Source organism: Rana temporaria, chromosome 11 (assembly GCF_905171775.1).
Source record: "Rana temporaria chromosome 11, aRanTem1.1, whole genome shotgun sequence".
In the NCBI taxonomy this organism is placed as follows: Eukaryota; Metazoa; Chordata; class Amphibia; order Anura; family Ranidae; genus Rana; species Rana temporaria.
In genome coordinates, this window is record NC_053499.1 from 85770750 (window position 1) to 85796612 (window position 25863).

At 47.8% G+C, this 25863-nt stretch overlaps 1 protein-coding gene across 1 annotated transcript in view; it reads right to left on the minus strand.

Moving 5' to 3' along the window:
- The window catches only part of MMP2 (matrix metallopeptidase 2), an 876267-nt gene that overhangs the window by 587033 nt on the left and 263371 nt on the right, over positions 1 to 25863 (minus strand). The window contains exon 6 of the mRNA XM_040328746.1: positions 20332 to 20505. Within this exon, the coding sequence (XP_040184680.1) occupies positions 20332 to 20505 (174 nt within the window). The remainder of the gene's footprint in view (positions 1 to 20331; positions 20506 to 25863) is intronic.

Consider the following 25863-nt stretch of genomic DNA (forward strand, 5'->3'; position numbering starts at 1 on the left):
TATGTCCACAGTCTCTGGTAATCTCTCCTGCAGTATGTCCACAGTCTGGTAATCTTGTGCAGTATGTCGGCAGTCTCTGGTAATCTCCTGCAGTATGTCCGCAGTCTCTGAACCTCTCCTGCAGTATGTCCGCAGTCTCTGAACCTCTCCTGCAGTAGGTCCGCAGTCTCTGAACCTCTCCTGCAGTATGTCCGCAGTCTCTGAACCTCTCGTATGTCCGCAGTCTCTGAACCTCTCGTATGTCCGCAGTCTCTGGTAACTATGTGCAGTAACCTCTATCTACCAATCAGCAAGCAGAAATTATGTGTTGTAACCTCTAGCAACCAGCCAGTAAGTGGTAAGAATAGGCTTTAACCTCTGGCAAACGATTGCAATCGCTGTGTGATCTGCTGCAGTAAACTGATTTTGAGTCTACCTGCTATTTTTTGTATGTCTCAGAATGGAGGGGGCCCCCAAGAAAATGTTTGCCCAGGGCCCAATCAAAGTTAAAGACGGCCCTAAACATCCGTACAGGTCCACCTAAAAAACTGAACGGTCTGCATGTGTGAAAGGGGCCGAAGTCAGGTGTAACCTGCAGCATGGTTACATTATATATGCCAGAAGAATGCAAAGGAGCACACAGTAAGTACAGCAAGGTTGTGCACACACCAGAGGGAAGATATAAAGGAGAGGTGAGAATGCTAGTCTCTCGATGAAGGAAAGAAGCCCCCAGAGGAATGTTACACTCAGAGGCGTTGCTTGAAACTTGTGTGCCCCAATGCAAAAGGTGTCCTCAATCTCCAGCTTTGCAGTTCCGCTCACCACTCCTGGCAAGCAACAGGTTTGGCCCCATATGCTTGGCAGTCAGTTGTCCCAGAAGGTTCAGTCCTCCTGATCAGGTCATCACCAGTGTAGGCACACACGCCAACAGGCCTCTCCAGTTCTGGACCCAGCACCGTGGAAGCCCGTTCAGTGGCTCATTCCCCAGGCTCCTCATCGTGGACACCTCAGCGTCAGGCTATGTCCTATCAGGTGTCGGCACAGACATCCCAGTAGTGAGTCGAGGAACGTAGATTGCAGAAAAATAAGCTATGTGTGCTCTAACTGGTGGCGCTGGTTGCGCCACCATCACCGCACTCGGCACTGACTGTGTGCTGCCAAAGCCTGGAATGCTATTGTACCGCCCAACCACCAGGGCACACTGGCCCAGGCTATTGGGCTGGACTGAGGAAGGCTCTGTCAGCAGAGAGGGTCGGGGCCGAGGGCTCCACTGACCTCTGAGCCTGCCCTGCTCCACTCCATGCAGCCTGTATGCCTTTGGAGGCTCAGAGCAGAGAAACCAAGGGGGAGCGCCTCCACCGGACCGCTGGGAGCCCCACCTTGGCTGCGGAGTGCCTTCGCCCTGGTCGCTAAAAGCCCTGTCCCCTGGCCACTGAGAGCCCTGCTCCTGGCCGTCAACAGCCTCACCACGGCCGCTAAGAGCCCTGCCTCAGGATCGCTGAGAGCGGGAGGTGAGCCCAGCAGGCCAGCTAGGTGTTTTCATCCATTTACACTGCCTCACTGTTATGCTAAACCCTCCCTGTTGTTTACCTCCACTGTATAGCTGTGCATTGCTGAAAGGTAAAACATTTAAAATGGCTACTTGATCATCTCCTGTAGTATGTTACATGCGAAGTCACTGGTTATCTCCTGTGATCTATCCGCAGTCACTGGTTATCTCCTGTGATCTATCCGCAGTCTCTGGTTATCTCCTGTAATATATCCGCAGTCTCTGGTTATCTCGTATAATCTATCCTCAGTCTCTGGTTACCTCCTGTAATCTATCCGCAGTCTCGGGTTATCTCCTGTAATATACCTGCAGTCTCTGGTTATCTCCTGTAATCCATCCGCAGTCTCAGAGAGTCACGGAGCATCCAAAGGATAGGAGGAGTGACGGCATGACAGGGTGGGACTGGTCGTAGTATTAGTTAGGCTCCTTTAAGGTAAGGAGAGGGGTTGCAGTGATGGTAGGTGGGGCTGCAGAGGGCATAGAGCGGAGGAAGTGACGTTTTCGTCACTCCTCCATTTTAGTCAGAGGAAGAAGCTGGGAACATGTCAGCCGTTGCGGAGCTAGTGGCTCAATTGCGCGCTGCGGGGTCCATTCAGGGTGCCGATTGGGTTCGGGCACAGGTTTCCGCGGCATTAGATAGCTCAGCCGTGGCACCCGCCGGGGGGGTAAATCTGCCGCGCACTAGGCGGTCCAGGCCACCGGAGCAGTATAGTCCAGAGTCCTCCCCTGGGAGCAGACCGCCACTCACGGAGACCCGCCAGGGGCCCTCTGACTCCGTCCCTGCAGCGGTCACAGCCTGGGCCTGCGGGGGGGCCAGGAGAAATCCGCGCCGTGGACGGAGCTCAGTGGTGGGGGGGTCAAGTGGGTCCCACTCGGGCCTTCCCCTCCTGCTCGAAGGAGATGCCAGGACAGCGCGGTCGAGGCTGCGGGGGACAGTCGTGGCAGTCCTGCGGCCCAGCGTGAAAGTCCGAGCCCACGGGCCAGTGGCCAACCATCCGTGGCAGCCAGGGGTCCGTCAGCGTCAGGGGGAAAGTCGGTGCGGAGTAGGGGTGAAGGGAGCGGTCACACAGTGGAGGCCCGGGCCAGAGGGCGAACCCTGGTACGACCTCGGCCTGTCAGGTGGTTGGAGTGGAGTCACAGGATTTATGGGCCGGGTTGAGGGATTTGGTCAAGAGGTTCGAGCCGGGCGCCGGTAGTACGTCTTCTCCTGCGGTGGCATGGTCCCCACAGGGGGGGGTCCGCTCAGACAGTAGGTGGGCCTGCGGTATCTGCGGAAGTACCGGCGGTTCTGAGTGTGGAAGCGGCCGCGACGGCTGGGGCTGCATCTTCATGTGGGACGGGGGTGGCTGCATCAGGGAGTGTTCCTGAAGCAGCGAGTGAGAAGAAGAGGGAGGCCGTCAGGCTGGCAGACGTCGCGGAAAGCGAAATGTACATTTGCTTCGAGGCCACCCTCGGGGCTCATCTCAAGCCGGAGGTTAGGGAGAAGATTTGGAAGGGGGAGTATGTTGAAATTTTCACATTGCTCCCCCTTGAGAAGGTCAATCTGGACAGATTGAAGCCAGAGGAGAGTAAGAAGGAGGACGAGGAAAAGCGGCGGTATCGCTTTATTCCCCGCACATTCACCAATTGGTTGCAGGCCTTTGCGATCATGGCTTGCGTGGTAGGGGAGAAAGCACCGGAACATTGCTCGGGTTTGTTCATTTATTTAGAGGCCATTAGCGCGGCATACCGGGCGTATGGAGGAACGGCGTGGTTGTGGTATGACGAGCAGTTCTGGCAACGGATGGCCATCAGACCTACTCTGCGCTGGGATCATAAGGACATCAACTTATGGATGACATTGATGACGGCAGCGCGGGCCCCACAGCAGTTTTTTCAGGGGGGGGTTGGAGGTACATCTGCCTCGGGACAACCGACCGACAAACGATGGGGCATTTGCTGGCAATTTAATGACGGAACGTGCAAGTATGGCGCGAACTGTCGCTTAAAGCACACATGTTCAGGATGTGGAGGTAACCCACGCTCTGTCCAAGTGTTTCAAGCGTGGCAACAACCGTCCCGGAGAGTCTGGGGGTAAAGGGAACAACTCCGGTTCGGGTGGGAAGGATGCTGCCCTTTCTCAATAGATATCCCGACAGGCATGCAGCAAGGTTGCTGGAAGACGGCTTTGCTAGCGGTTTTCAAATACCCTGTTCAATTTCGGTTATTCCCCCAGAGGCGAAGAATTTGCGGTCTGCCTTGCTACATCCTTCGGTGGTTTCAGAGAAGCTGGCTAAGGAAGTGCAATTGGGGCGGATGGCTGGGCCATTTGCAACAGCTCCATTCCGGGACTTGGTGGTTTCCCCACTGGGAGTGGTACCCAAGAAGGAACCAGGCAAGTTTCGCTCGATACACCACCTGTCTTTCCCGAAGGGCGGATTGGTTAACAACGCCATTGCACCGGAGGAGTGTACAGTTTCTTTGTTTTCAAAAAGTTTTATTAGAGATTAAACCGGTGTATCACCGAAGGACACAGATAATGCAAAATAACAACTGGATTAAACAGCATTTACAGTTCGTACATGGTGGAAACAAAGTATCCATGCCTAAATATAGGATCAGTACGTAGTCAGACCCAGAGCCCTGGGAGGAAAGCATACAGTGAATGCATAAGAAGATTACCGTAGCAAACCCATGCATCATATGTGTCAAAGTAACAAGAAAATAAAGAAAGAAAAATACATACAAAAAAAAGAAAAGAAAAAAAAAAACATACAAAACCAAATCAAAAAGATCAAGGTCAGTTATTCCTGGAGTCTATATAGAAACCATGGGTTCCACTTAGCGTCATAAATTGGGATCGAATCATATAGAGTGTGAAATATTTTTTCTGATAGCATCATCTGATCTATCCGGGCAATTATCGGAGGGAAGGGGACCGATTGCTTTTTCCAGTGAAGGGCAATAGCCCACTGAACTGCGATGCATATGGAGTGAATCAACCCCATCATCTGTTTAGGAATGTCACGCAGGTTCTGGAAAAAAAGGCAGTGCCTAAAAGTCAAGGTAATATGTTCCCCTACCAACCTATCAATCATTTCCAGGGCTGCCCTCCAGGTGGGCTGTAATTTCTCGCAATCCCAAAATAGGTGGGAAAAGGAACCCTGCTGAGGGCAGCCTCTAAAGCAAACCGGGGAGGCCTGAGGGAATATTTTGCTAAGCCGGAGTGGGGTGTAATACCACCTCGTCAAGAGCTTAATTGCAGTCTCTCTTACCGTCAGCGACTTAGTGCATTTACGCATGTTTTGCCAACCTCCAGCCCAGTCTAAATCATCATCATCATCTAAACTAAGTTCCTGCTGCCATTGCCATCTATATTTCACCAGAGCAGGTTCGGAAACTGATTCCAAAAACCTGTAGACCACTGAGATGAGGCCCTTCTGTCTAGGAGCCGAATAACAGATATCCTCAAAGAGGGAGCTCACGTCTAACCCTGGGGGGGGGGGTAATGTTGTTGGAAAAAGTGTCTTATTTGCAGGAAATGGTAAAACTCCCTAGTGGGCAAGGGATAGAGTGATTGTAAGTGAGAAAATGTGACAAACGTGGAGCCTACCAGAAATTTATCCAACTTCGTTAGGCCACAGTCTACCTCCAAATTTCAAAAGCGTCCGGGTGGTTAAAGGCTGAGGGGAATCTAGGATTGCCGAAGAATGAAGCACCCCGAGGGGCCTCCGAGACTAGCTTAAACTTATCTTTATAGTCCAACCAAAGTTTCGAACTCTCCTCCACTACACTATTCTTCAAGTGCAAACCCGGCCACGATATACCAGAGGACCACAGCAGCCCCGGGAGAAAAAAGGGGGAAATAGAGTCCCCCTCAAATCTGACCCAAGGGGCTCTAGAGTTAGCTATATTCCACTGAGCCTGCTGTGTGAACCTACTGGCCAGATAGTAGAGCCAAATCTGAGGAACTCCAAGACCCCCACGAGCCGCTGGACGGTACAAAACATCCCTGGAAAACCTCAGGGGCTTACTCTGCCATATAAACCTGTTTAGGTGAGATTGGAAATCCAACAGAAGGGATTTGGAGAGCCTAACTGGAAGGGAGCGGAACAAGTAAAGGAGCTTGGGAAGAATTGTAATTTTTAGGGCCGTTATCCTGCCAAGGAAAGAAATGTGTAGAGGGGCCCAGAGCTTTAGCAGCCTTTTCAACTTGGATAGCATCTTGGGGTAATTTGCGTTAAACAGTTTGCGGTAATCACCAGTCAGGTCAATGCCCAAGTATGGAAGAGAGTCATCCGCCCAAGAGAACGAAAAAACCTGCTTTAGGTGACTTATCTCCTCGGGGGTAAAGCCAACTGGCAGGGCCACCGATTTTGAGACACTGACCGAGAGACCGGAGATCCCCGCAAAGGTGGACAAAGTGGACAGTAGAGAGGGCAAAGTGAGTAAGGGGTCTGTGACAAACATTAAAACGTCGTCTGCATACATACAGAACTTATAAATGGAGGCACCTTTGGCATACCCGTGAATGTCTGGGTTATTTAAAATGGCAATGGCCAGGGGTTAAAGGGCCAACGCAAAAAAAAGGGGGGAAAGTGGACACCCCTGCCTTGTCCTCCTCCCTAGGCTAAAGAACTCTGAGCTGCACCCCGGGATTCGAATGAGAGTCTTGGGACTCTGGTATAGTGCCTGAAAAGCATGAAAAAACTCACCCTGGAGGCCCATGCGGGGCAAAAGAGTAGACAGATAGTTCCAGGAGACACTATCAAATGCCTTGTGTATATTCAGGCCCAACAAAAAAAGCTTGCGTGAAAATAAGTTGGCATCCTGAATAATGTTCGTTGCTAAACGTATATTGTCCGTGATAAGCCTATGGGGGATAAAACCTGACTGGTAGGGGGAAATAAGAGAGGAGATCACTCCTGCAAGCCTATCTGCCATGATCCTAGAGAAAATTATTAATTGACCGATATGGGTCTATAATTTTGAGGGAGAGCATGGTTTTTATTGGGCTTAGGGATCAGGGACATGTTGGCGAGCAACATTTCTTCAGGCAAACTACCGCCCTGCAAAACTAAATTAAATAATTGGACTAATCTAGAGGAAAGGGGTTCGGCGAATTTTTTATAATATACCGACGAAAACCCGTCGGGACCAGGGGCTGAACCAGTCTTCAGCGATTTAATAACCCCTAGGACCTCCGCAGATGTAATGGGGACATTCAATTTCTCACGCTGTGAAGAAGAAAGGAAAGGGATAGGGAGGGCCTGGAACCAGGGATCATTCTGTACAGAAGGTTCCGAGGGCCTAGCCGCAAGCATGGAGGAGTAAAACTGTGTGAAATGCTGAAGCACTTCTTGTGGGTGAGAGGAGGTCCGACCTGGACCCACATCTAGCTTATAAACATGTGGAGGGCACGTTAGCTGATTCAACTTCCTCGCAAACATGGACGAGGCCGTGTTACTATGAAGCAGGAACCGTGCCCTTGACCATCTCAGAGCCTTTTCAACCCTATCTGAGAGTAAAGTATCCAGCTCTAGGCGCTTCTGATCTATAGCTTGCCTGGTCAAGTCCAAATGTAGGGAATCAGCCCCCTTATAAAGAAGATCTAACTCGGCCGAGAGTGATAACATTTTCTGTCTATTCAGCTTATTACGTGCAGAGGCAATTCCTATAAGTTTTCCCCAGATTACTGCCTTATGGGCAGTCCAGACCGTGGCAAATGGGGTATCGGGAATGGCGTTATGTGTGAAATATTCCACTATGGCATTCGCCACATCTGACTCAACCACTGTGTCAGAAAGGAGCGCCTCATTCTGCCTCCAGGAAAAAGGGGCTGGGGCCAAACCGATGAAATTCATGGTAAAGGATACTACCTGGTGATCCGACCAGACACAGGGGTGTATTGTGGAGGACGAAGAGTTGGCTAAGAGAACTGGCGAGGCGTAGATATAATCCAACCTAGCAGAGCTGTTGTGAGGATGAGAATAAAAAGTAAATTCCCTAACTCCCACATTGTGTGCCCTCCATGAATCCACCAATTGGTGATTCAGCAATGACTCCGCTAGGGTCTTGGGGAAAGCCCTGGCATTTGCAGCAGTAGTACATCTATCTAGATTAGCATTGGCCACCATGTTAAAATACCCACCCACTATCATATGCAGGGATTGGTATTTGGTCAGGAGGGCAAAAAAAGAGTTAAAAAATAAACAGGGGCATCGTTAGGGGCATAAACACTTGCAATTGTCAATTCTTTGTTGTTCACTAGCCCTTTAACAATGACATATCTACTCTCTGAATCTCTAACAATCTGTTTAACCTCCATAGGAAAGGAGGAGTGTAAGAAAATGGCAGCGCCCCTAGACTTAGAGGAGTGGAGTGAATAAAATGCCTGAGGGAATTGTCTGTGGAAAAATTTGGGGTGGGAGCATTGAGCAAAATGAGTCTCCTGAATAAGGAGTAGTTTGGCTCCCAAAGATTTGTACATGTCAAAGGCCTTACGTCTCTTGACAGGGGAGTTAAAGCCCTTCACATTATGTGATATACATATAATAGGCATGCGGGAAGTAGAGTATCACTATAAAATTGTAAAATCGATCCAGAGTCCAACGCCATGCGGAGGACTAACATAGCACCACTACCTGTCAGGGGCGCCACTATAATCTCGGACCCAACATCATCCATATAAAACAAGGGAAAATCAACCCAAGTATTCATTTGTAGAGCACAAAGTTCTATTTTGACATAGACACGGACTGTTCCAATGGGATATAGCCGACCTGAAAAAAAATAAAGCAAAGTCCAGACAAAAACACATCAAAATAATAAACCAAAAAAGCAAAAAAAGTAAAAAAATCATAATGTAAAACATAGGAATTGGATCAGGTAGATAAGAACTCAACCTGATAACTAGAGTACCAAAATTAAACGAGACAACCAGGTCTCGAACCCAGCAGATCCAAATAAGTGAAGTGCAACGGCTCAATCACCTATCCAGGGAAGTAAAGGTCACAAATTTAGCCGGGTGGGGAGGACATGACACGGCTCCGGGGGACCAACACCAGAGGAAGAGCCTTGTAGATCGATAAAAAAAACAAAAAAATTATGATAAGTTCTTTTGAAAAATGTAGTAGTCGCCAAAGAGGAACCGGAGAGGGGTCCGAAGCAAAGCACCAACGGCAAGAGTTAGTTTAGATTTCTGTCACCCGGATCGTACCCGATTCTCCTTCTATCCCTGCAGGGAGGAGACATCTGCCAAATCGGAGCCGGTCTAGGCATTGAGGGGGGGCGGCGAATCGCACCAGCATCCAGAAGGCCAAGCTTCACCAGGATCTCCTGACCCTCTAGCAGCGATGTCGCAGAATACGTCGTGCCATTGTGGGGAATCGTTAGCTTGAAGGGAAATCCCCATTTGTATCGAATCCTGGCAGACTGGAGGATCGACATGACCTCTTTTAGGCCCCTGCGTCTGTCCAGGGTGGCGGGAGATATGTCCGGATAGATCTGGATAACATGTTCATCCAACATGATACGCTGTTTCAGGCGGGCTGCTCTCAGGATGGAGTGTACAGTTTCTTACACTTCATTCGAAGCAGCGGTGTCATGGGTGTGAAGATGTGGGCGGTGCACCCTCATGGCAAAGGCTGATGTGGAGTCGGCTTTTCGGTTGTTACCGGTTCACCCGGACAGTTTCCGGTTGTTGGGATGCACTTGGGATGGGGCATACTATGTGGATCGTTGTTTGCCCATGGGTTGCCCCATCTCTTGCGCGTTGTTTGAGACCTTCAGCTCCTTTTTGGAGTGGGTCGTGCGTGACTCTTCGGGGCTCAGCTCGATTATCCATTACCTGGATGATTTCTTGTGCGTGTGCCCCCCGGAGTCGAATGCATGCTCAGTCTTGTTAGGCACGTTGCAGTATGTGACAGATCGTTTTGGGGTCCCCTTGGCTCCAGAAAAGACAGAAGGACCCACGACATCCATTGTTTTCTTGGGCATTGTGTTGGACTCACTGCGGATGGAGTGTCGACTTCCAGAGGACAAGCTGGAGGCTCTGAAGGAGGAAGTGCGGGGGATTATTGGGCTGCGGAAGATCCAGCTGCACAAGATGCAGTCACTGCTAGGTAAGTTGAACTTCGCCTGCAGGATAATCCCCATGGGTAGGCTGTTTTGCCGCAGGCTGTCGGCAGCGTTTTGCCGCCGGCATGCAGACTCATTTCGTGAGTCTCAATGGGGAGCACAGGACTGACTTGAGGGTCTGGCACGAGTTCTTGGAGTCCTTTAACGGACGAGCATTGTGGATGTCTGGGCCCGTTAGCAACTTCGACTTGGAGCTATTTACGGATACTGCGGGATCTACGGGTTATGGAGCGTTTTGCCAAGGTAAGTGGAGCACAGAGTCCTGGCTGAAAACGTGGGAGGCGGCAGGGTTCCTGAAGAACTTGGTACTCCTGGAACTTTTCCCGATCATAGTAGCGCTTGAGCTGTGGGGCGAGTCCTTTCGGAACTCAAAAGTGCGTTTCAATTGCGACAACTTGGGGGTGGTACAGGTAGCGAATCGCATTTTGGCAGCCTCCCTGCCGGTGGTGATTTTACTGCGCCATTTAGTGCTGCGATGCTTACACTTGAATGTATTCATTTATGCCGTACACCTTCCGGGGGTCGAGAACACTTTGGCTGACGCTTTGTCTCGTTTTCAGTGGGACAGGTTCTGGGAGTTGGCACCAGCAGCGGAGCGACACGGAGTTCCCTGTCCCGACTGGATGCGGAACATTGTTTTGACAGCGCAGCACGGTGGATTCAGCGGTCGGTGAGTGAGGCTACATGGAATGCCTACTCAAAAGGTATGGCGGGAATGGATAGCTTTGGCTCAGGGACTGGGGATTGCCCCGGTTGGGCACGAGGCTGGGATCGCAGTGCTCCATTTTCTTACCTTTAAAATAGAGCAGGGGGTCTCGGTATCTGTGGTTGATCAGTTGCTGGCAGGTTTGACGTTCTTTTTTAAATGGCATGGGGAACGGGACTATACCAAGGAATTTTGGGTAAAACAGGTGGTAAAATAGTACAGGAAGGGTCGCAGGGTCAAGGATCATCGTCGGACAGTTTTTTTCGGGATGTTGCAGAACTTGTTTCGGCATTTACACTCTGTGTGCAAGTCAGTGTACGAGTGTGCACTTTTCAAGGCGGCTTTTGCACTGGCCTTTTTCGGGGCGCTAAGGGTGGGTGAGCTGGTCAGTTCTTCGAAAGGGGCGCAAGGTGGCCTATTGGTTCAAGATGTGGAGTGTTTAGACGGAGCAGTGGGAGTTTGGGTGTGTAGGTCTAAAACGGACTAAGGGGGCAAGGGCATGCGGCTACAGCTGTTCAGCGTTCCGGGTGCGGAAATCTGTCCTGTACGGCGGTGCAATGCTTTTGTTCCATGCGTCCTGGACTGGCGGGGTCCTTTTTTATGCATCTAGATGGGTCGACGTTGTCCAGATTCCAGTTCGTAGCTGTGTTTCGAAAATGTTTGGCGGTGGCGGGGTATGACCCGAAGGATTATGCTGCCACAGAAGTGGCTCGGGCAGGTTTGAACGCAGACATGGTTAACAAAATCAAGAATGAGAGCAACATAACTCTCTCATTCCCCCACTAAATTTAACATAGCGTCCTTTCTGAAGGTGAAGGGGCGCTACACACTCCCCCCACTTGAAATGACACTGTCCCCAGTGTCCTAAGGCATTCAAGCCTGAATGCCAGCCTGATATCTGCTAAACAGTAAAGGAAAGTAGGAAAAGAGAGGAAACATAATTGTAAACTTTTGGATTACAAATATTAGTGCTTTTGAAACATTATAATAACAATATGACATTACACAACATACACAACCCTATCCATCTATGCTGCCCATTCTCCACAGTGTTGATAGTAGGTGGGTCCAATAACCTGCATTGGAAATATAAAAGAGAACATACACAAAAATATACATCCTGATATACTAGTAACTTTTTATATACAAACCTCCAAGGTCAAAAGTGAGACTGCACCCTCGGGCCCGAGTGTGAAATCTCCCTGTTTCCCTGTTTTACCCTGTTGCAAGAAATAAAAAAAAACAATATATACATTTCAGTCCTTCAAGGAGAACGTTGCAGAACACTGCCCCCTAGCGGTCAGTGCACTGGTACTACAGCAGTCCAAGTTCGGTAGAAAAGAAATAGCAGCAAAGGGAAGTAAAAAAAAATATTTTTTCGCTGAACCTTCCTTCAATGCTGTGGATAAGTTGGCAAGGACCCCCTCTAACTGGCTGAACCCAACCCCCCCCCCCCCGAAGTTCTTCACATAAGCCACAATGTGGATCCGGAGAGGCCAAGGGGAAAAGGGGAAAGGAGAAAAAACAACTTGATTGGGGGCGAGAACAGTTGTCCAGAACTTCATAAAAAGCAAATAGGTCAAGAAGAACAGGCATATGACCTATTTATAAAAACGCGGGTCAGGCAGAATGACAATGTCACCCTCTGCAGTGGTTGAGATGACCGAAAATACCTGGTCTTCTCTTCCAGGAGACTTCAGCACGACCCGGTCGCTGTATATGTGCCGGCGCCAGATCCACTCTTGGTGACAGCGTTCAAACCTGGGGTTCAAGTAGGCTAAGTTCAAGTCCGCACCCTTGACAATGCAGGGGGAACCTTTAAATGTGCCCAGATGGCTTCATGGCACCATGCTTCCCGCTCTTGATCTATCCGGTACAAAAGAGAAGAGGGCACGTAGGGGTACTCATACCCATAGCTGGCAGCAATCTTTTGAATTACCAGGCGCTGCAGCCTGGCCAAACTGGGCAATGTGCGTGGGTCTCCGCGCCCTGGCAGCACTATAGCATCCGGTGCCCTTTTCAGAGCGGGGCACAGCAAGGGGCATGGGGGCGGTGAGAGAAACAACAGGAATAGACTCACCGACTCCCCAGGTCAGCTGCGGGACGTCCATGGACGATATCTGGGACCCACGCGATGCGCTCCGGCCGGAGCGTTTCTTCCTCCTGGTTTCGAAGAGGGCTCGGGATCCTCCGAAACCCAGCGACTCCGGAAAAATTTTCTCGAAAAGACTCTCCAGGGGCTCCTCATCATCCGTCAAAGAATCAAAATCGTAAGAGTTCAGTTCCTCCTCAGGCGGGTAGCCACAGGCCTTTATGGATGGGTCCCTGGGGTAGTATGGCAAGGAGCGATGGGCAGCTTGGCCTCGACCACGGCTGCGGGAGGCTGTAGCAGGCCCTTCTCCTAACGAGGCACGCCACATGGAGACCTCTGATGTGGTCTCGGCCTGTGTGCTTGTCACGCTGGTCATACTAGAAGGGTCGTCACCCTGGTCTGGTTTGTCCATAGGGCTTACCTCCGGTGAGCGAGGTGGCGAGGTAGCCGAGGGTAGGGTCAGGGTGGACGAAACCGATATAACTTCAGGGTCCGGAACCTCCGGTTCCACTATCTCCAACGATGGGGATGGCTCTGGCCATGTGGCTTCCTCCTCCGCAGTGACGACTCCCGTGACATAATTCACCCGCTACTCCCGAGGAGCTTTAGTGGATGACTTTGCAACAATTAAGTATACCCGGCATTTCTGGCACCGGGCAAATGGCTGGATCCGTATGGACAATTCCCCGCAACGAGGGCAGGACAGTCCCAAAATCTCCGATCCTCCGCTCGACAGGAGCACAAACTGTCCCTCGGTGGACATTCGGATACCCGTGTCAGTCACTATCACTCCAGGTGGAGCAAACATGTTGGAGACTCCCGGTGAGGTTGTAGGGGGTCTCAATTTCTGGGTAACAGTGCCGATAGCAAGGAAGCAGACATACCGCACATGGTCTCTATCTTCCTCGCAGGTGGGCGTCGCTCTGCTGGTTTGGCGCGAAGACTTGGCTATACGTCTCACGCAGGGATGGGTGACTCCTCCCACTTGAAGAACTTGTCTGGACACATTTCAGGTGCGTGTTCTGCTGCACGTACGCCCAAGCTTAGCTATTTGAGGTTAACTCCCTCATTGCCGGACAGTTCAAAATACGACACTCTTTGCTCTCAATAAATCTCTACTCACGATTTTCCGTTGCCAGAGGTAACAGCCAAATCCCGGACGAGCCCCCACGTGTAGCGCTACCCCCGAAGGAGCCGCTGATTGAATTTGGGATTGGCGTGTTAAGTTACCTCTATGTAGTGTCTAGGAGTGTAGGTAGTGAGTAGAGCAGTAATCAAATGTCCACTCTGTAGATTACGTTTTCCAAATGCTTTATTTTCCTGGTCCAACACGACCAACACATCAACTTGAGGTAGACAGGATAGGTTGATGAAAATAGAAAAATTTTGCAGTATCAGGCTTTGGATAAGGAAAGCAGTCCTGCCTTCTGTAATTGTTGTAGTACGTCGCCACTCTAGCCAGAGTGTGTAAAGTGCCCCCGGACAGACCTCTGCCACAGGCCTGGCAGCCAGAGCGTCACTTGAGGTTTCTGGGAGGAACAAGTCTCTGCCACAGACTTGACTCTGATTGAATGTTGAGGCCTCTGCCACAGGCCTAGTGCAAGGTTAAGTTGAATGATAGAGCGAATCCTCCCAGTAAACCATGCTAGGGTCACTGGTTGACAGTGTAAGTGTATCTGTCAATGTCCGGTCACCAGATCCCGATGGTTCGTTCAAGTCCTCTTGGATCACCTGCCTCCGGGTTCTCCTCAAGCCGATCCCCCACCGAACAGCTCACAGCCTGGGATCTCCTCAGTAGAAATGGGGACCCAGTAAGTTACTGGTGCCCCTTGGTAGCATTGCTTGGTAGTTGCTCCAGGCCAGGAGGGCCCAAAGTCAGGAACTCTGCGTAGCACGCGACCCCAGGCCAGGTAGGCCATAGTGGTGGGGCCCGTGATGTGCGCACACCCTAAAGGTGGGTGCCGCACCCGGAAACCAGGAACCCGCAAAGAACCCAGAACAACGGCCTTCGCCACAGAAATACCCCTTCCCAGCATGCCCCGCGAGGGAAAACTCCTCTAATTGGCTGCTGGGAAGAAGCAGCTCCGCCTGGATCTCTCTGGTGCCACCTGCCGCCCAGAGATGAGACCACATCCCTGGAACGCAGATTGACCCACAGAACAATCCAGATTTGGCGACAGCCAAATCTAACAAAATCAAGAATGATAGCAACATAACTCTCTCAATCCCCCACTAAATTTAACATAGCGTCCTTTCAGAAGGTAAAGGGGCGCTACAGATGCAAAATAAGGTTTGCATCTGTCACATTTTAGCGGAGAGGATCGGGGCTGATCGGGTGTCAGCGGACATGTCACCGCTGACATCCGACGCTCCATAGAGGTACATGGAGCACCCGTTCAGATCCGCCTGAAAAAGTTTACAGGCGGATCTGAAGGGTCCGCATGTGTGAAAGGGGCCTTAGGGGGACGCCGCCTGTAAAACTTGACATGTTGGGTTGCGACACTGTGAAGCCAAGTATCGATGTCATGGCTATGTGTAGTCAATTATGCAGCTGCTACCTGTATAATAATTTAGAGGTAGGTGGTAAAGGGATGGTTCAGTTTAATCATCCCTTTGAGTCCCTGTTCACATTGACTGTGGTTTTGAAATCATGTAACTTCTTTAGAAATTGCACAATTAAAATTTTAGGTGTGAATTGGAAGACCTTAGTGTGGCTTCATGTACAGATGTCTATGCAAGTCACACCTGAAATCATCAAAAGTAGTGCAGGAACTACTTTTTCAGATCGGTGCAGAATTTGAAAATGACCATTGTCATGCGATTGGACAGGTCAACAAGTTTCTCCAATGTGAATGGGGGCTTAGGCCATTCTTATATGTAATCTGGTCATGTCCACTACTCTCCCGGGATGCTTAACAGAACTTTGTCACACTGCTGTAATGTCTAGCTACCAATCAGTGAGCAGTAATGATGTGTAGTAACTTCTAGCAACCACTCAGTAAGCAGAAATGATGAGCTGTAACCTCTAGCAACTAATCAGTGAGCTTTAACATGTGCTGTAACCTCTGGCAACCAATCAGCAAGCAAAAATGATTTGCTGTAATCTCTAGCAAATAATCAGTGAGCCGTAAGGTGTGCTGTAACCTCTGACAACCAATCACAATTTCTGCCAGATCTGCCGCAGTAAGCTCCTTTTGAAAATGTTTGCCCAGGGTCCATTTAATTTTAAAGAGGGTCCTGGCTCTCGCTGCTCCGCCTCCACACCTCGGTGCCTCCAGGTTCCTTTATATGAGATCATGTCTTCTTGACTTGTCTAGCTGCATCCACCAGGACAGGAGGCAGCACTGAACAGAGTGGGAGTGGCGGGCGCCTACCCGCCCACAGGTCCTCTCTATTTTTATTGGTTCCACCTCCTTGCAGTGCCACTTCTCACCTTTGACTGCCGCTTGGCTGAGGAGCTGGACCTTCAAGGGTGTTGTTAGCCACCAGCCTGCCATGTGGACGTGGATGTGGATGTGGATGATGTTCTGAAGTGCTGCTGGCTGCTTCTGTCCATTGACCCACCCTGTCCATCCAGGGTTACTAGGTGTGTCCCTCTTTCCCTTGTGTCTTCCTTAGTCAGGCTAGCTTAGAACTGCAGTGCTGCAGAATTTATTCCTATCATTCTACTGGTATCTGAGTTGGTGATTGAGGCGCTGGGCTGAGTCTTCCATAATTGCTGTTGTGTTAGCCTGTTAGGCAGGGGTCAAGTCCTGGGGAAAAAAGTGTGGGAACTCCCACCCAAGATCCACTCTCCCACCAAAAAAAAAAAATGATACGCTCATATGCATAATTACTAAACCGCATGTTTTTTTCTTTTTTTTTCTTTAGGCAAGTTCTTTCTAAATCCCGCGATGACTCGCGACAGACCTCCACAATGTCTCCTGGGAACAATGACAAAAGCTCCCAGGAGACATTGCGGCATGGAGGAAGTGACGGAATGATGAATCCATATACAGGAAGCGGCCAGTAACATAAAGGATTACAAAGGTTCGCCTGCCCCTGACAGTGACTCGAGCTGGGTATCGCCGCTTAGTGAAGGATCGGCTCGGGCGGCTAGGCTTCTCTCGGCTGCTCTAGTCCTGCAAAGCGAACTGCGTTCCTGCTGTGAAAAAAATGCAGGGACTCCGTTCCCACGCGTTCCCGCAGGACTTGAGCCCTGCTGTTAGGCACATGTAGCAATTTGGGATCGTGGGCAGAATATTGCTGTGATTCTGCCTGCCACCGCGCCCTCATTCCAAATCGCACTGCAATGCTGGCAAAACGTAGACTATGTGTTTGTGTTCCATTCATTTTTACTGGCACCACAATGTGGTGTCTTTTTGCTGTGATTGTTGAGTGATTTATCGCAACAACAAGCATTCAAAACTACACACGTTTTGGTGCCACTAAAAATGAATGGCACACAAACGCATGGGCTGCGTTTTGCCAAAATTGCAGACTGATTTGGAATTTGCAGGCAGAATCACAGCAATTCTGCCCACGATCTTAAATTGCTACATGTGAACAGTCAGGGCCTAATAGGCTAACACAACAGCAATAATGTAAGACTCAGCCTCAGCACATTTTATAGGTACAAGGAAGCCCAGGTTTTGTTTAACCGTGTCCCTTAAGACCCTCCCACTATCATGTTTGGCCATACCCACTTTTTTGCCGATACACGCACCACAGATCACTACCTCCCTGTCATGCTCCTCTTTCTCAAGCTTGAAAGTTGGGAGGTAGGTTCTGTATGTATGGACTTTGCACAGTACCACTTCTTTTGCCTAGTATGCTGCGTAAAAAAAAAAAATCAGTGAGTGTGCTGCCTTCCACAAGATGGTGCCCCTTTGCACCTGCTCAGTAAGATTGGTTATTACACTGAACCACCAATCTCACTGGACTATGTTCATAAAAACTGGAAGAAGGCAAACAGAAATCCGGTTCAATTCTCAAGAGGATCAAGGATGTGATTGCTTACTATGAGCAACACATAGATTTTCCTTTTTCCAGTCTTTATGAATTTGACGCAATTTGTGTTATTTAAAAATACTTTTACTAAGTACCTGCTGCAGAACCCCTCCAGAACAAAAAATTATCTACAGTCCTGGGTGAGTCTGCACTCTCTAGTTCCTATTTTGCAAAAGCTCTATTAAGTGATTAGCCCTCTTGCTACTGATTTTGTATCGGTGTTAGGCAGTCATCTTTATCAATGCCAACCTTCTTCTCATTTCTTAGTGTCAGCCATGCTTCTGCTCCTTTAGTGTCAACTGTCCTTTATAGTGCTCCTTTTATTACCTTACTATCCTCTCACCTTTTCCTTCTTGCCTGCCCTGCACACTCGCCCCAATTGTTTCTACTACCACAATGTGATTTTTGGGTTTAAGAACGTAAATATAATGCCACAAGCCCACCTTATTGTGCGCCTACTGTTAATTATAAATTAAATTCTATGTCGTCCATCGAATGTGACGAGCGCATGCTAATCGTACGAGATGACATCACTGCGTTCTTGCCTTTCAAAAGAATCATGGTTCTTTTGAAAGGAGTGTGTGTACACTCAGGCGGCAAGAGATTCTTGCCAAGAATCTCGTCAGGAAAAACAACGTTTTTGACATCAGGAGACGAGAACTGATGCTAAACAAAGGGAAAGAATTGTTAACTCTGTAATGCCTCGTACACACGACCAGTTTTCCACTTTACAGTTTTTTACAGAAATTACAGTTTTTGGCTGGGAAAACTGGCTGTGTGTATGCTCCATGGCAGTTTTCCTATGGAAACACAGCGGTGGAGCATGCACACGGCCGGGATTCCCGGCCAAAGCTCTCATGGCAGTTTTCCTGCCAGGAAAACCGTCCGTGTGTAGGGGGAAAAAGCTGGCAGGACTTTTTACCAGGAAAACCGATCGTGTATACGGGGCATGAGAGGAGAAGGATGGGTAAGATGCAGAAGGGAAAAGGCAGGATGAAACGCAGGAAAAATATGCACGAATAACAAGAAAAGATAAGATGAAAAGATAAAAAGGAGGTCTGAGATGTCAAAAAGACATGCAAAACAAAGATAGTAATTTCTAAAAAGAAAATAAAAAAAGGTAAAAAGTTACGCATATTTTTTGCAATAAAACTTAAGGGCAAAGGTGAGATTTGTTGCACTTTTGTAGATATGAGGCTAATGAAGCCTCATAGCACAGTCACTGGGAAAATGTACCAGTTCACTGTAACAAGCAACATTTGTGAGCTTTCACCAGCACCGTTTCATCAAAAAATAAAGTTCTTATTGTTCAATTCATTTTATTTAAAACCTAATAAATATTACAGTGGGAAAAACAATAGTTATTGAATTAAAATGTGTTGATGGTGTATACATTTGTGTACAAATAGGTATTAGAATAATTTTATATATGCCTAATTCACCTGTTTTGTAAAGAAACAGACATTTGCACTACATGGCATCATCAGAAAGACTGATAGAATAATTTGTTGTCAGGATCGCCTCATCTGAAGGTTTTGAGGTCTCCCTGGTGCCAGGGTTCGGCACGTGGTGGACCGGGTTGATAAGTTACTAGGAGGGGCTGGGCATGACCCAGCTGTCTTGGTCTACATTGGAACCAATGATAGAATATATGGAAGGTGGAGGTTTCTTAAGAACCAATTTAAAGAACTAGGCTGCAAGTAAAAGGGAAGGACCTCCAAGGTGATATTCCCTGAATAATTGCCTGTGCCATGCGCAACACACAAAAGACAGGGGGAGATTAGAGAACTGAATGTTTAGCTAAAGATCTTGGGGGTTATTTGCTAAAAGCAAAGCCACTTTGCACTACAAGTGCACTGCATGTGCACTTGAAAGTGCAGTCACTGTAGATCTAAGGGGGCATGCAAGTAAAATAAAAAAACAGCATTTTAGCTTGCACATGATTGGATTATAAAATCAGCAGAGCATCCACCCTTTTTAGATCTCCCTCTCAGATCTACAGCGACTGCACTTTCAAGTGTACTTGTAGCGAAAAGTGGATTTGCCTTTAGTAAATAACCCCCCTGGTGTAAGAAGGATGGATATGGGTTTTTAGAGCACTGGGCTGACTTTTCTTTGGGGTACAATTCAACCTATATGCTAAAGATGGTTTGCACCTAAAAGGAAGGGGGGTCATAGAGGGGGTCAGCCCCTTTTGGTGGGCGGAATGGGTAAATGTGGGGGGGTGAATATGAAGGTTACAACCATTGAAAATGGTACCAATTGTACTAAATTAACAAATATGCTACATAAGTGCAAAATGTGACAGTGAATTAAAGTGTTTGTTTACCAATGCCAGAAGTCTGCCAAGCTAAATAGGTGAATTATTAGCTCAGATGCACGAGGAGAACTATGATTTAATTGGTATTGCTGAATCTTGGCTTCATTATTCATATGACTGGGCTATTAATATTCCTGGCTATGCTCTCTTTCAGAAAGACAGGGTAAAACAGAGGGGTGGTGGTGTCTGTCTCTATATGAGAAGTGATCTCAAAGCAAGTGTGAAAGAGGACCTAGTTGATGGAGAGTGTAATGAAACTGAAGCACTATCTGTGGAACTGTACAAAGGTGTGCATACTACAAAAGTTATCATTGGAGTTTGTTATAGATTTCCCAGTGTTAATGAGGAGGTGGAGAGTCAGCTCCTTGCACAGATATAAAGGGCTGCAAGGGCTGGTCAGACAGTGATAATAATGGGAGAATTTAACTAAGCGGAAATTCACTGGAGTAATGGTACTGATGGGCTGCATTTGATGGGCACTTCATTAAAACGGTGAGGTATACATGGGCAGGGGAACTATGTAACTATTGCAACAAGCAATGAGAAGACACATTAATAAAACGTTTTTAATTTCATACTTGTTTCTGGGCAGAATCCATAAGTCGTATCCTTGTCATAGTCTTCTGTGGTTGCACACCATCTATAGCCATCAGTTCTACCTTCAGTTGTGCAGCTGTCATAGGTGTTTCCTTGAAATTTAAAAGGGAACTTGCAAGGTTTTCCATCTGCATTTCCAGCCAATGTGAAGAGTACTAAGGAAAGAAAAGAAAGTGTTGTTAAAACTCACTTATTCTACTGCTCTTTACTGATTTTTTTTTTTTTTACAGCTGAATAATATATGTACACTGTACATACACCAGATTAGTGACAATATATCACTGTAGATATTATTATGTATTCAAAATGGGCACTTATCAAATGCGTGTTTGCACCAAGGAGTATTAGAAAGTTTAAAGATATCTGTAGAGGGTGTTCTTTAAACTTTTTTTAAAATATATTTATTTAAAATGAATAATGTTTTAAAAGCATCCTGTCTTTAATAAGGCATTTTAGGTTTAATACATAAAAAGGCGGGCATAGTCGGCACTCATGATGAGCAAATGTGACAGGTGCAGCGGCTCTAGTAACCCCTGAGGCACTGGAAGATTACTGCTGTGGGGTTGGATGGGTCAGAAGATGGAAGCTGTCAACTTATTTGGCAGCCGTCAGCACAAAGGACACATGGCATCGACTGCAAGCAATGCCCGATGTGCTGTTTTTTTTTTTCTACTTTTTTTTACTAAAATGAGTAACCAATTGTCACTTTCCAGAGTAAACATTTACTTAGTGAATAAGATGAAACTGCATTCGACATAATAATTCAATATGTACAATAGGGATGAGCCGAACACACGCTTGTTCGGTTCGCGGCAGAACAAAACGAAAGTTTGCGCGAACATTCGAACAACGTTAAATTCTATTGGGTAGATTCAGGTAGGGCGCGTAAAATTAGGTCGGCGTAGCCTAGCGTGTTTATACTACGCCGCCTTAAGTAAGAGAGGAAAGTACATGATTCTGAAAGCACTTACCTCCTTACTTAGGCGGCGTAGTGTAAACACGGCGGGCGTAAGGGCGCCTAATTCAAATTGGTTGGAGGGGGGGCGTGTTGTATTGAAATGAGGCTTGACCTCACGTTTTTTGAAGTTTTTTGCTACTGCGCATGCACCGGGCGCCTACATTTCCCAGTGCACATTGCGGCTAAGTACGCGGTACGGGCCTATTGATTTCGACGTGGACGTAAACGACGTATCTCCTGATTCGCGGACGACTTACGCAAACGACGTAAAAAATTCGAACCTCGCGGCGGTAACGGCGGCCATACTTTAACATTGTTATTCCACCTCATAGGTGGAATAACTTTAGGCCGCCTAAGGCCTTACAGAAACTACGTAATTCGACTGCGGCAGCCTGGCGTACGTTCGGGAATCGGCGTACAAGCTCATTTACATAATCTACACCGGCCGCAATGGAAGCGCCACCTAGCGGCCATCCAAAAAATTGCAATCTAAGATAGGACGGCGCAAGCCGGCCTATCTTAGATATGTTTAAGCGTATCTCTGTTTGAGCATACTCTTAAACATACGGCAGCGTAGATTCGGAGTTATGTCGGCTTATCTACTGATAAGCCGGCCTAACTCTTTGTGAATCTACCTATATGGGACCAGAATGTGAAAAATCAAAAGTGCTAATTTTAAAGGCTAATATGCAAGTTATTGTCATAAAAAGTGTTTGGGGACCTGGGCCCTGCCGCAGGGGACATGTATCAATGCAAAAAAAAGTTTTAAAAACTGACGTTTTTTCGGGAGCAGTGATTTTAATAATGTCTAAAGCGAAGTTCCACCCTGAAAAAAAAAAATTCACCCAAAAAAAAATAGCTGTTGCTATGCGGAAGTGCCGAATCTGCCTCTTCATCTTCCGCGGTAGATTCTCTGTGTGTAACTGTGTGTATCCCAGAAAGCAGCCGGCCCATTCACAAAGCGAATGCGCATGCGCAGTAGGAAACGGCGCTTGGAGTTGCCAGGATAGAGGATCGGCCTCGGCGGGGCCGACATCGCTGGCAAATAGGACGGGTAAGTGTCCTTATTAAAAGTCAGCAGCTACAGTGTTAGTAGCTGCTGACTTTTAATTTTTTTTTTTTTTTTTTAACGGACCTCCGCTTTAAAGTGAAACAATGAAAGTGAAATATTCCTTTAACCACTTCTGCCACTTCTCTCCTTCATGTAAACATCATATTTTTTTTGCTGGAAAATTACTCAGAAGCCCCAAACATTATATCATTTTTTTTTAGCAGACACCCTAAGGAATAAAGTGGCGGTCATTGCAACTTTTTATCTCGCACGGTATGTGCACAATAATTTTTCAAACGCCATTTTTTGGGGGAAAAAACGGTTTTGTAAATTTAAAAATAACAAAACAGTAAAGTTAGCCAAATTTTTTTGTATAATGTGAAGGATGATGTTACGCCGAGTAAATAGATACCGAACTTGTCAAGCTTTAAAATTGCGCACACTCATGGAATGGCACCAAACTTCGGTACTTAAAAATCTCCATATGCGCTGCTTTCATTTTTTTTACAGGTTACCAGTTTAGAGTTACAGAGATGGTCTAGGCTAGAATTGTTGCACGCATTCTAACGCACGCGGCGATAACTCACATGTGTGGTTTGAACACTGTTTACATATGTGTGCGGACTTGCGTGTGTGTTCGCTTCTACCGGGGACAGGGGCGATTTTCATCTTTTTTTTTTTGTGACAGGTCCTCTTTATGGGGAGATGTGGGGTCAATAAGACCCTGCATCTCTCCTCCAGGCTGGAAAGCATGAGATCGGAAAAAAAATTCACCAATCTCATGCTTTTAGCCGCGGCTTTGTTTACTTCCGTGTACCCGGGTGTGATGTCATAACGTCGTGTCCGGGCCTCCGACAGTCATAGATATAATACCCAGACGACTTGTTCGATGGCACGGGAGAGAATGGAGAAACACTGGATGGCGGCGGGAGGCGGTGGGAGGGGACGTCCCCTACCACTGCCTATAAGAACGATCAAGCTGCGGAACTGCCGCTTTGATCGTTCTTATGGTGCACAGAATCTCCAGCAGCAGAAGAGAAGGATATCTGAATAATGCCAGTAGCTGCAATTGTAGTTAAAACATACTACACTATCCTGGGATTCCTTTTACCTTCCCTGCTATCATAAATGCACGGCATCCGGAGACCCCTTAAACCACAGACGCAAGAGCCGCTCCCCACAACCAAGGACCACATCCAGGGATTACCCAAGGCACCATCCAGGCAGGCTGGATTACGCTGGATACACTCAGGCTTTTCTTATATGCTGTAACCTCACAGCAGTGAGGTAAGGGGCCATCCATTTACCTTAGTAGAAGGCACTGAAGAGCCATCACTATGCACATTTGCACCTTAGAAGGCACTGAAGAAGCTTTTTATTTTATTTTTGCATCACATTTTGGAATTTACCACGTTCACCTAATGAACCCTTGCATTTTTATCATGCTTATTTTACATATTTCTCATGACTATGGTATCACATAATTTACCCTTTTTCTGCTCAGACCCACCACTTTTACTCCCCCTTAGCCTTTAATAAATAATGAGACCACCACTGTAAATTGGAGTAAAAAACTGGCCGTAGCAGCCTCCTTTTATTTAAATAACTTTAAATATTAAATAATAAATAACATGTAAACACATATATACCTGAGAAAAACAGTTTTAACCCTACTAGTGCTGGACTTTGCAGGCACCATTAACACTAACTTGTAACCATTTTAACATTTTGGGCACTGCGGTACCTAACCTCTGGTCATAGGCCTCAAGCCGACAAGCTGGCTCAGAGACGACCACTGACCGCAGTGCCCCCATTAACCAACCTCCCAGCTACACTTGGTAAACTGGTAACTAACACCCCTTCAGAACCCATACCACCTCTGGGTAATGCATCCATCTTTGGGGTAATTTCTTCTCCTGCAAAGTCCAAACACCCGCCACCGCCACGACATCTTAAACCACGCACCTGTATGGGAGAAACAAAAACAAGGAAAGCACCCAAAACAAAACCCACTATAACATAACTTACAACTACCATACCAGCAAACCCGTAACCAAGGGAGGGTGGATGGGAAACTTTCTCCCCCACGTTGTGTTGCCCGGGAACGCGGGGAGGAGGAATTTATAACCTCTCCTCCCCTCCCCACTGCCCTCTCTCTAACCACTCCCACCTACCAGCCAAGGGTTTCTGTTAACCCTGTCAATGCCGGCCCTCCGCTTATTGCAGATTTGCCTTCTGCTCCGGGCCTCACTTGACTATGGTATCACATAATTTACCCTTTTTCTGCTCAAACCCACCACTTTTACTCCCCCTTAACCTTTAATAAATAATGAGACCACCACTGTTACTTGGAGTAAAAAACTGGCCATAGCAGCCTTCTTTTATTTAAATAACTTTAAATATTAAATAATAAATAACATGTAAACACATATATACCTGAGAAAAACAGTTTTAACCCTATTAGTGTATTTTGGGCACTGCGGTACTTAACCTCTGGTCATAGGCCTCAAGCCGACAAGCTGGCTCAGAGACGACCACTGACCGCAGTGCCTCCATTAACCAACCTCCCAGCTACACTTGGTAAACTGGCAACTAACACCCCTTCAGAACCCATACCACCTCCGGGTAATGGCATCCATCTTTGGGGTAATTTCTTCTCCTGCAAAGTCCAAACACCGGCCACCAGCACCCAAAGGTAACTTCTTACCTTTGGGCGCACCTCCACACCCTCAACGCTCGCTGTACACCATCTTGCAGGCCCAACACCCACATGTCAATACCCACGTCTGTCAGGTGAACTCCATCACCCCGCAGGTATCTCCATGTATCCACCTCCAACTCCGGATGCCTGACCACCAGTCCCCCATTCCTGATCACAAACCTCTCCATGTCTCTGTTGATCTTCCTCAGCGCCCTGTTCACCCCCTCCACCGACCTAGCCATCCTCCATGATGACCTAGCCACCATGTCCGACCAAACCACCACCGTATCCGGGTATGACATGCGGATCCGTAAAAAAAAATCAAATTTAATGTCCCGTGCGACATCTAGCATGGAACGAACTCCCAAGTAATTTCCCCCCACGTGTAGTACCAACACATCTGGTGGACGATCCAACCGTGCAAACTTGTGCACTTCCGGCACCACCCTGCTCCACAACATCCCAGGAAAACCCAGCCACCTTATGCACGCCTCCTGTCTTGGGACCCCCAGCTGTCGACCGTCCAGTCGCACATCCGCTCTCCTAGCCCCCCAATGTACGAAGGAGTGGCTCATTATCCAGACCAATCCTTGTCCTGCACCTGAAAGACAGTAAGCAATACATCCATCACCAAACATGCCCATCGGGAGAAGATCCCATTCCCCTTACCAAAAACCGACCCCCGCACATTGGAGGTATCCCACATCCCCTTTCTGTTACTTTTTTTTTATATACAACCTCTTACACCAAGTTCACCAGCAAATGTGGTCTTATATACAGTCGAAACCTCCTCGACCTTCACC